Raw genomic sequence first — 12075 nt, 5'->3', positions numbered from 1 at the left:
TCCTTTTGATATATATATTGTATATGTTCATATATTTGTCAATATATATATTTGTTTCATGCATCGCACAATTATATTGTTATGTGGAATTTGTGAGTCAAATTATATAAAATAAATTAGAAGCGTATTTAGGGTTTCCTAAACCCTAAGGGGTTTTTTTTTTTTTTTTTTTTTGAAAAAAAAAAAAAGAAGGGAAATTGGACATTGGATGGCATCACCCATGCGGCACAACATCGGAAGCAGCCCTCTGGGCTTTGGTGCACCTATTTGGACCCCCAGGCCTTCGACCTGATTGATTAGAATAGGCCTGCAGCCTTAGTTCTATCACTGAGGAAGCCTGCAGCCTTAGTTCTATCACTGAGGAGGCCTGCAACCTTCATGGATCTAGACCAAACCCACGGCAAGCCTTGCTTGCTAGGTCCTTATCCCGCACACATCCAGGCTCGCATACCTACTCTCTCTGGTGTCATCCCACTTGATTATGCCTTGTTTCCTTACGACTCGCAGCACAGGAAGCCAGCCTATGCGGCTGGGCTCTTATTCGAACCCACATGCCAGCCCATGAGGCTGGGTTTTGTTCCCCCGTGCATCACCCACAAGGCCAGCACCTACTAGGCCTTGTTTCGTGCACCCCCTTCAGCCCAAACTGAAACCCAGCTGTGGCTGGGGGTTCTCCCTCACCTATATAGCCTACAGTCCACCCCCGAGGTCTTTTGGGCCTTGTCTTGTACTTAAGGCACCTAAACCTGTGCCACTTAACCCACGACACCAAGCCCAATATTATTTTAGGGCTATATTTTCGGCAATCCATTAGTCTAATAATGATATCCAAAATTATTGATCTGAAGATCAATTTTGGACATTAACGATTCAATAATTTATTTTTATACTTTGAACCATCACATACTTGCATAGTAACGAAGCTCTCACACTTGAGTTCCCGAAGAAACTCAAATCCACTACACTAAGTTAGTATATTGTATTCTGTGTTTCTTGCAAGAACCTCTTATTATGAACTAATTGTTCATAAAACCTAAATTGAACATGTAGTTTCAAATTTAGTGTCTTAGAAACCTGAAGTTTTCATTCAAAACATACCACATGAAACCCGTAGTTTTCATGCATAAATTAAACCAATACATGTCTATAAAACTTGTATGTTCTACATATATGTCTATGGTTCACCATATGACTACTTACGTTTTTCCCTCTGTTTTAGGGACATGTCGAACATGAACAAGCTCGATTTCTCCGCTCTAGAAGTCTCCGGAAGAAACTATCTGAAATGGGTTCAAGATGTGAAGCTCCATCTCACTGCAAAGACATTAGATCCACCATCGAGGCACCTATAACTGATAAACTTGTTGACGAAGCTCAGAAGGCTACTGCAATAATCTTCATTCGAAGACATATCCATGATGCACTGCAGGCTGAGTATCTTGTTGAGGAGGACCCACGCACCCTCTGGCTTGCTTTGGTCGATCGTTTTGATCACCAGAAAGACATATACTTGCCTGAAGCAAGACACGACTGGCAGCATCTTCGCTTCCAAGACTTTAAGTCTGTGAATGAATACAACTATGAAGTTTGTAGAATTCGTTCTTTGTTGAAATTCTGCAAAGTGGAACTAACCGAATCAAATCTCCTGGAGAATACCTATTCGACCTTCCATGCCACCAATATTGTCCTGCAGCAATAAGATCGGGCATAGAAATTCACCAAGTTCTCAGATTTGATCTCTATTTTACTTCTCACTGAAAAGCAGAATCAGCTTTTGATGAAGAATCATCAAGCTCGACCCACTGGCTCGAACGCCGAGCCTAAAGCGCATGCAACTAATTCTAGCAACCATAGACGACGAAAGAACCGTCGTGGTTATGGCAATGAGCGGCAAGCCCAACCACAGGTCCAAGGTCAATAGAGTGCCGCACCTAAAGGAAGAAATATGACTCAGCAGCGTCCACCACTCGCCCCTAAGGCCCCAAACTTCAAGAACAAGGGCAAAGCTCCTGTTCAGGCTGCTTATACTGAACTGGACATATGTTATCATTGTGGATCCAAGGATCATTGGTCACACATATGCTGAGCTTCCCCTGAGGCCATTGCCAAGTATCATTTCCGTCGTGAGTCTAACTTTGCACATGTGGATCATCCGGAAGATGCAACTACATCAATGAAGATATCAGATTTTCAAGAGGCGTCAGCATCTATGGATGAATAAATTAGACATGTTTTTAAGGTGTTTTACCCCTAGTGGCCAAACCCACTAGGAGTGGCCGGCCCTACCTCCATCTTTTGTTAGGTTTATGGTTTAATTTTGAACAACTTTTCTATGTATTTGGAATAATTTGTTTGGTTTTGGTTTGTTTTGAATTATGGATTGTTATTTGAATGGATATTATTCTCTCGAATTGCTTAATTGAATGAATGGACTTATATCTATGCATGTGACCAATTCAATCACTTTATTTCTAGGTATGTCTAGTGGGGAAATTAGTTGTTTGGCAGGTAGTGCAACCACGCACACCATCTTGCGTGAACGACACTATTTTACTAACTTAATAACCAAGAAAGCTCATTTGACAACTCTCTCAAGCCCATCCAACCTGATTTAAGGATACAGAAAGACACGTATCATGTTGTCTAATGGTACAATCTTGACCATTAAGGAGGCAATATATTCTCCACGTTCCAGCAGAACGTTACTGAGTTTTAGAGATATTCGAGATAATAAATATCATTTTGAAACCACTAAAGATCATGGTTCTGAATTTCTTTGTATCACTTCATACGAATATGGCCAGAAGCATATTCACAAGAAGTTAAAACGTTTGCCGAGTGAGTTGTACATCACAACCATTCACGGCATAGAAGCCCACAGTGTGGCCGGCCCTATGCCTAAGTCCCAAGACACTTTGTTACTTTGGCATGATCATTTAGGACATTCTAGATGTGACATGATGCGCCGTATCCTCAAATCTTCTCACGGGCATAAGTTACATCCCTATGTTGGATTTCCGTCATGCAAAGCATGTTCTTTAGGGAAGTTGAATATTCAACCCTCCCATACAAAGATTATTCACGACCCCCCTAATTTTCTTCAGAGGATTCAAGGGAACATTTGTGGACCTATCCAACCAACCTGCGAACCATTTAAATATTTTATGGTGTTGGTTGATGCATCGACAAGATGGTCACATGTTTTCTTGTTGTCCACACGCAACGCCGCGTTTGCTAAACTCCTAGCTCAAATCATTAAGCTAAGGACTCACCACCCTAATTATCTGAATAAGTCGATTCGACTAGATAACGCTGGAGAGTTTACGTCACAGACTTTTGACGATTATTGCATGTCAGTAGGGATTGATGTGGAACATCCTGCGCCCCATGTTCACACCCAAAATGGCCTGGTAGAAGCTTTCATAAAGCGCATTCAATTGATAACTCGGACTTTGGTTATGAGAACCAAACTGCCGGTATCTGCCTAGGGCTATGCAATATTGCACGCAGCTATGTTAATCCGCCTGAGGCCCACTGCTACCCAACCACATTCACCGTTACAGTTGGTCATTGGATACAAGCCTGACGTCTCGCATTTATGGGTGTTTGGGTACTCTATTTATGTGCCAATAGCGTTGCCACTACGTACCAAAATGGGTCCTTAGAGAAAAATGGGAATCTATGTCGGTTATGATTTGCCATCAATTGTTCGATACTTACAACCCTTGACAGAGATCTCTTTACCGCACGTTTTGCGGATTGTCACTTTGATGAGATAGTCTTCCCGTTGTTAAGAGGAGATAAGCATGCTAACGTTCCCGTAGAACTCCGCGAATTGTAGTGGTATGCTCCCACTATGTCTCATTTAGATCCCTGCACTGCCTAGTCTGAAACTGAGGTGCGTCGAATTATAAATCTTCAGAGCATTGCTCAAAGTATGCTGGATGCTTTTAATGATCTTGCTAAGGTGACGAGATCACATATACCCGCTGTAAACACACCTGTAAGGATAGATGTACCCCGCGTACGTCAATTGCCTGTCTAGGAAGGCCGGACCATCCCCAAAGGTAGGGAGGCCGCACCCTCCACACGGCAAGGTACATTGGTAACTAGCCAATCATCTACTTTGACCCTAAAGCGTGGCAGACCCCTTGGTTCAAAAGATTCACAACCCCGGAAGAGGAAAATGACACCAACTAGTGACCCTAGTTTGAATTCGAACATCGCTCACTCATCCATTCCAACGCATGAGGTTATTCTAGATTACGGTGATGCTTCAGACGAAACATGTCGACCTCCCGAGAATCGCGAGATTTCAGTCCACTACACGATATTGGATGAGGTTTGGAATAGGAATGAGATGATCGTCAACGATGCATTCGCATACTCAGTAGCTACTGACATCATGCTTAACGATGACATTGAACCACGTTCCATCGATGAATGCTGAAGTAGAACCGATTGGTCAAACTGGAAACAAGCAATCCAAGTCGAACTCGATTCACTCACGAAACGTAATGTGTTTGGACTTATCGTTCCTACATCACCACGTGTAAAGCATGTTGGCCACAATTGGGTTTTCGTGAGGAAGCGTAACGAGAAGCATGAAATAGTGCGATACAAAGCACGCCTCGTAGCGCAAGGCTTCTCTCAGCGCCCTGGGATTGATTACGAGGAGACGTATTCCCCTATAATGGACGTTATAACGTTCCGCTACCTAATCAGTTTGGTAGTTTTTGAAAAACTAAATATACAGCTTATGGACGTGGTAACCGCGTATCTCTATGGGGATCTACATACGGAAATCTATATGAAAGTTCTGGAATGACTTCCATTGACTAGTTCAAATAGTTATAGACCACATAACACTCTCTCAATTAGGTTGAAGAGGTCACTCTACAGATTGAAACAATTCGGGCGGATGTGGTATAACTGTCTAAGTGAATATTTGACAAGTCAAGGTTATGTGAACAACGAACTATGCCCATGCGCATTCATAAAGAAGTCATATTCCGAATTTGCAATTGTTGCAGTTTATGTCGATGACATGAACCTCTTTGGGACTCCTACAGAGCTTGAAGAAATTGTTGCACACCTGAAATCAGAATTTGAGATGAAGGATCTTGGGAAAACTCGATACTATCTCGGCCTAGAGATCGAGCATTGTTCGGATGAAATCCTATTACATCAATCGAACTACACCCAAAAGGTGTTGCATCATTTTAATGAGGATAAAGCGAAGCCTTCGAGTACACCTATGGTTGTTCGGACTCTAGATGCTAAACGAGATCTCTTCCGTCCAAAGAAGGATGAGGAAGAGATTTTGGAACCCGAAGTTCCTTACCTAAGTGCAATTGAGGCTTTATTGTACTTAGCTCAGTGCATTAGACCTGACATCTCATTCGTTGTGAATCTCTTGGCTAGATACAGCAATGAGCCCACACGCAGACACTGGAATAGTGTTAAAGATATTTTTTGCTACCACAAAGGTATTACGGATTTGGGTTTGTTCTATACCCACGAATCTCTGAGTATTGCCGCCCCCTATAGCTCTCAGATTGATTCTCGCCTTGTTGGTTACGCAGATGTTGGATATATGTCTGACCTACATAGAGCACGTTCTCAAATAGGCTATATCTTTACCGTTGGAGACACCACTATATCTTGGAGGTCTACCAAGCAAACACTAGTTGCAACTTCGTCTAAACATGCTGAGATTCTTGCCCTGCATGAAGCATCGCGTAAGTGCTTTTGGCTGAGAGAAGTTATGAAACATATTTAAAGCACTAGTGGTCTTACATCAATCGTTAACCTTCCTAAGACGATCTTTGAAGACAATGCAGTATGTATCGAGCAGCTAAAGAAGGGATACATCAAGGGAGACAACACCAAGCATATAGAGCCGAAATTCTTTTACTCGCACCAGTAGCAGCAGCATCAGAACATTGAAGTCAAGCAAATCCATTCCCAAGACAACTTGGCCGATCTATTCACCAGGTCATTGCCCAAGTCTACATTTCAGAAGCTCGTCCAAGGAATCGGTATGTGTAAATTATCTGAGTTGAATCGCTTGTAGTTCTCTTATTTAGAAGTTATGTTTAACTCAGGGGGAGTATCTTGAAGCATACTCACATGATCTTAATGTACTCTTTTTCCCTATGATTATGAGCATTTTTCTCACTGGGTTTTTGCTACCTAACTAGGTTTTAATAAAGCACCCATCCCAGGATGATCATACTCCATTGAGTTCACTACCTTCATCCAGTTTGATGAGCGTTTTAGACATTATGCATATTTTCTTGCTTTTCTCCTTAGTCTATGAGTTTTCCCCATTCCTTGGGTTTTACCATAGCAAGGTTTTTGTGAGTTTTTACAAATGCATACTTCAAAGTAAATTTGAGACTCGCAATCACCCGTTGTGTCGATGACTTCATCAACTATTCTACCTTATCTGCTGAAGATCTGATGCGATGGCTTGTTGAGTATTTACACACTCAAGGGGGAGTGTTGCAGTCATATTTAGAATAGGAATGTGATTGTGTAAATCCTAGGGAATCTGGGAAAGTATTATATATTCCTATTAGGATTGGATTACCTATTAAATATTGTAATCCTAAAGGGAAAGGTTTTACCCTTTCTACTACTATAAATAAAGGCATAATGGGGTGAATCAAACACACCTCACAATTAAATCAATCTCTCTTCTCCCTCAATCTTGCCGCACCCCTCTCTTTCTCTAAACCTTAGAGCGTTCAATCAAATAGGCCTACAACAAAGTTTAATATATAGTTGGTAGAATTATTTTTAATTTGAATTCTACTTAAAATTGTTTGTTTTTTCATTGACATAATTATAGCGGAAAAAGCATGGGAAGGAGGCAGATCCTGTTTCGTTTTTTCGTCATTGTCGTACTCGAAAAGATAAAACTTGGATTGATGAAGCCTCTCAGCATATGGGCATAAATGATTTTTTTTGTGTTAGTATATCATTGTTATTCATTTTTAATATCTATAATTTATTTTTCTGCTTTATGATTGTTGATTTTTTAAAAAAAAATATTATTGTAAGGCAACTATGGAGGGCAATATTCAATCTATGATTGAGTTTGGTCAAGAAGATACTGATGAGCTTAGGACCCAAGTATATGTCAAGATGATGGGTCATGTGCTTCATAATAGAGTGCGTGGGTATGGACATGGGGTGACTCCAGATATGGTGTCTTATGCATCTTCTTCAGCTTCTACTTCTAATTCCTCCAAGAGATCATCCAGGAGTTCTGTATCAGTGCTAATGACTGAGAACAAAGAATTGAGAATGAATTGGGACAACTGTTATTGTTATTAGTTTTTATTAATGTTTGCTTTGGCCTATATATGAAATATGATTGGAATTATTTATTTATATATATATATATTTTTTTTAATTACTATTAACGAAAAACGGAGAAACAGCTTGTGTTATGTTTTATTTTAATATTTTTGGTGTTGCTTATGGACGACAACAACAATATATATATATATATAGATATTATATTTATCGAAATGTTGTAGGTAATGTCAGTTAGGACTGACAGTAGGTTGATTATTTTTTTTGTTTACTGTTATGTAATGTCGGCTACGGCCGACAGTAAGTGTAATATTTTATTGTTCAATTGCTACTTAATGTCGGTTAGTAGTGCCATCATGTCAAAATTTAACGTCGCTTATAAGCAACGTAATCTACGATGTCACTTTTAAGCGACGGTGTTGTTCTTTTTAATTTATATTACTTTGCTTTGTGGTGGCGGATTAAGGGGTCTAAGCGATGTCAATACCATTTCCGTGACAGTGGCATTGATGTCACTAACCCAATCCAACATTGCACTATTTAATGTCGGATTTTTACCAAATAGGCGACAGTAATTCGTGATTCTTGTCGGTTTTCGACCGCCAATTATACCCCCTTTTGTAGTAGGGTTTCACTGAAGAATAATAATAATAATAATAATAACAAGCCTTGACAAAGGAAAAAAGGTTCATGAACCTTGATTATTCACAACTAATCACTAATTAATTATGTACCTGCAAGATTTAATTAAGCAGAAAATATCATATCGTTCTGAAACACGATCTCTAGAACCTCTATGAATATACTTAGGCACGCATTTGGAACATGTTAAATATGTATAGGCTGACTCATGCAGGTCTCGCACAGATATAGCCGAATTCGATGACCATTAATTAGTTAGTCTACACAATATGTCAATATATCAATCAAGTTGATGTGTATGAGATTTCTTCTGTACTTATCAAAATAAATAATAATTTAGAATAATATTCCCTGGAATTATTGGCTTCAAAAACGAGTTGTAGCCACTTTTTGTGTATGCGTATCTATATGTAACAGAAGGTTACCAAACCTTAGAAGCAACACTATTAGATGATTCCTCCACAACTTCTCTACTATATATCTTTTTTTTCCCCGTTGGGAGTTTGGAAGGCTGATTAACTAGTAGATTAATCCATGTCTTAAAAAGTGTGCATGCGCGCGGTCACTGCAATCTCATCGTCATGGATACATCAATCTCAAAAGTTGAAGGTATGTGCTGTTCTTTTTTAAACAAGCTATAGTCGTACACTAAATAACTCTCAACTAAGAGATGAGAATTCAAACTTGAGTGCAAATGAGGGATTTACACTGCTCTAGCCAACTTAATTAAGTCTAAACCTGCGGGTATGATAATTATTAAGGTGTGGAGAAAGTATTTCATTTTCAATAGACTATTATTTGACATACGTACGCTAGTGAAAACCTCGTCAAACAAACCGAAAACAATCATCAATTAACAACACACTTTTGATCACCTTCTTAAACCTTTGTCGACAAAAGAGAGTCTAATTCAAGAAAGAAAGAAACAAAAATACGTCACAAAACTTGAAGGATATAATTATATCTTTATTCTCCCACGATTGATCTCCCAGGGAACTTGGAACTTGGATGTGTACTGTCCTCTTGAATAAAGCACTCTTGTCAAGGTCGACGGTTCCTATTCCTAGGAGGAGGATTTGAACTCGAAGAAGAAGACCCGAACCCCGGCATAGAATAGCCTAAGGGATGATGTTGATCTTCTTGTTGATGAGATGGTAAGAAAGGTAATAAAGATGATGACGATGTAGTAGTTTCTGATGTCTGGGTAGCAAATCTCTCTCTTTCATAAAGAGTAGCTGGTAAATCATAACTTATGCACTCGTGACCACTCCGAAAATATTGTGCATATTGATCATGAGGAGGAGTAACAACATTATTAGGGAATGCCTGCAGGTGATATTGATGATCAGAAAGAGGGTGATGGTGGTCAGTAATTACTCTTTGAGATGCCCCAGCTGGCAAGTTTTGTTGAGTACTAGTGGCAGTGAGGGAACCTAATTCCGTAATTCTTCCTTGAACTCTTTCAGGAAAGTTGAGCTTAGCTTTGCTTCCTTTAAACCTGAAAGCTGCTTCATCATAAGCAAGTGCCGCTGCCTCGTCGGTTTCAAAGGTGCCGAGCCACACCCGAGCTGCCTTCTTCGGGTCACGAATCTCAGCTGCCCACTTCCCCCAAGGTCTCTGCCTCACTCCTCTATAGTGCCTTCTCCTCGCGGTCCCTTCACAAATTAACAGTGTTATGCATGTATGTTTCCAAATTTATTAAAACAGTACCCTAATTACGTGCATTCAAACAGAATAAATGGTATGTTAATAAGACATTCAACACACTCAATTCATCTAACTACGGGCAAGGGGATTTAGGTGCATAAAGAGTAACACACTGCTCTAACCAATTGGCTTAAGTTCAAATTTGCATATTGAATTGTTATTGTTAATTGTATATATCAACTATACACACTCTAATATTCATCTTTATTTGGTAGAATAGCTACATGGAAAACAATTGTAGCTAGGAAACAAGTAGCGTATGAGTTATTATTATGATGAGAAAAAGAATGTAACCATATAGACAGTCTACACAAATGAGCTATGGCAAACATGAAAAAAATTAGGCCCAAAATACAACGGACAAACTTCAGTTATTTAAACTATTATTAGGGAACAAGGTTTCGTGGTGTAGTTGGTTATCATGTCACTCTAAAACCACTTAGTACTACGGTTTAGTAGTATTACTCTTCATTTGTAAGTGATAGGACTTAGGTTTGATTCTCACCTAAGATGAATATAAACCACATTATTGCTAGCTTATTTTGAGGCTTAGCCCACTCTCTTAACCCTTTAGTATAGATAATATCGTTTGTTAAAAAAAACAAACTGTTATTAGGGTACCGAGGCTGCTTTTGCAGATAAAAACATTAAACCTAACTAAAAACATCAACTATATGAAGATGGAAACGGAACAATATAGAGGATTTGATTCTAAATCTGCACAGTAAACCCTAAATCCATATCATAAGCCGAATCATGCATGATTCCTTAGGGCACTACGTGTTGAGAGAGAAAACTGATATAAGAATATATAAGACGACACAACTTCAAGTTCATGCTTCCCTTTGCAGGTAAAAAACTGTCACAACGTATAAACTGGAATCGATCCCTATGAATATTTAAGTCTAGCTACACGGGGGAACTAAATTAATTAAAAGTGGAAGTAAATAATGAAATTGTTCAAGTACTAGCAATAATAATCATGATCAATATAGTACTGTTGAACTATATTAAACCTTGATCTCGAGCCTGTGGAGGAGATTGATCATCATGCGACTCCATGGCGCTGGACTGGGGAGCAATCAGTGGCGGCTCCATCGGCACTTGAACAGGGGTCTGGTTGTTAGTGCTTCCAAGAACTTGAGATAGAGCTGAGACCATGGCAGACATCTCATGTTGAGATCGAGCTGACGAGAAAAACGGCTCGAAGATCATTCGATGATCCTCCTCTTTCGCCTCTGGTTCATCACCAGGAAAGGACCTCTTCCCATGCTTTCGATCCACTTTATAGCCTTGTTAAAACCCTTTGAAAATTTATATATAAGATATTCTTGTGCTAAATCATCAAGCAAACATGCACCATAAATATTGTTCTTACGAGCTAGCAATTAATTATCTTGTTTTGTATTACTATATAAATATGAATCAAAATCAGTAGATATAGCAGTGTGCTTTCTTTTATACACCCAAGTTTGAATCATTCTTTTTTGATTTAGATGAATTTAGTGTAGAATATCAATTTGCTAAGTAAAAAGTACGAATCAGGCAAAATCAAGAGAGGAAGAGATGAGAGAGGACAATAGCGCAAAGAGAAAGAGGAGGAGAGAAGAAGGAGAAATGCTAGGGTTTGAAACAGTCATTTAATATATGTTTCCTAGCCTAGCTCTTTGATGGTGTCAAACTTGGGAGCTGAATTGAAAAAGCAAATGGTCCAACTTTATGGCCTTCTATTCCCTCTTTTTTCTTCTTTTTGAACTAACCGCGTTTACTTTTGAGACTAATTATTCTGGATGGTTTAAATTTGAAACAATGCTAAGAAGATCATTTATTTAAATTGTATTTTATAAATCATATGACGTAATTATTGATGATTAAATGATCATTTAAATATTGATTAACGTTCTTATTTTCTATTTGTAACACATCACATAGTTTACAAATATGATCTAAAAAACTTTATTTACCTAAAATGTCATGGTGGAGTCATCAGAAAGGGAAAGGAATATATGGTTGGACTTATCCAAAGAAGAAATTCAGGATTGAATTTGCGTATGTCAAAGCATGCATCATGCATCATGCATGAATGGGAAAGTATTATCTTGTATTTACAAATCATAGCATGCATTTTCATGCTCAATTGATGCCATGTTTCATGTTTGAAATGGGGCAAATTATGAATCAGCAACGTCATAAGATATTAAAAAATCTAAATTAGATGTGAAATCAACTACCATATGATTGTACTGTTGGACTCACATTTTAATAATATATAGGTCAGAGAACGAAATTATTTATATATATATTCGTTCTAGATACATAAACGTGTAAATAATTTAAGATCGCTTACATCTTTAATTACCGACAAAATACTTGTCGTCAGGAATTAAAATTTTAAATAAA

At 38.7% G+C, this 12075-nt stretch overlaps 1 protein-coding gene and 1 pseudogene across 1 annotated transcript; one reads left to right on the top strand and one right to left on the bottom strand.

Annotated features, from left to right (window-relative positions):
• Window positions 1–1223: 1223 nt before the first annotated feature.
• Window positions 1224–1921, top strand: LOC148691150 (uncharacterized; annotated as a pseudogene).
• Window positions 1922–8724: 6803 nt separating this feature from the next.
• Window positions 8725–11314, bottom strand: LOC137711962 (ethylene-responsive transcription factor ERF114-like). Its single transcript, XM_068451112.2, has 2 exons — window positions 10692–11314; window positions 8725–9623 (listed from the first exon to the last, which is right to left on the bottom strand). Exons 1-2 carry the CDS (start codon window positions 10888–10890, stop codon window positions 9010–9012), a joined length of 813 nt encoding a protein of 270 aa, XP_068307213.2. The 5' UTR covers window positions 10891–11314; the 3' UTR covers window positions 8725–9009.
• Between the last annotated feature and the right edge of the window lie 761 nt (window positions 11315–12075).

This window comes from Pyrus communis, chromosome 14, assembly GCF_041283825.1.
Source record: "Pyrus communis isolate YQ-2024b chromosome 14, ASM4128382v1, whole genome shotgun sequence".
Taxonomy (NCBI): Eukaryota; Viridiplantae; Streptophyta; class Magnoliopsida; order Rosales; family Rosaceae; genus Pyrus; species Pyrus communis.
The sequence above is the reverse complement of the archived record's forward strand: the minus strand, read 5'-3'. Positions and strand labels throughout refer to the sequence as shown.

Coding starts and splice junctions, on each gene's coding strand:
- LOC137711962 (XM_068451112.2), bottom strand. CDS start 10,890: ATGATCTTCGAGCCGTTTTTCTCGTCAGCTCGATCTCAACATGAGATG. Junction 9,624..10,691: donor TCCACAGGCTCGAGATCAAG/GTTTAATATAGT, acceptor TAATTTGTGAAG/GGACCGCGAGGAGAAGGCAC.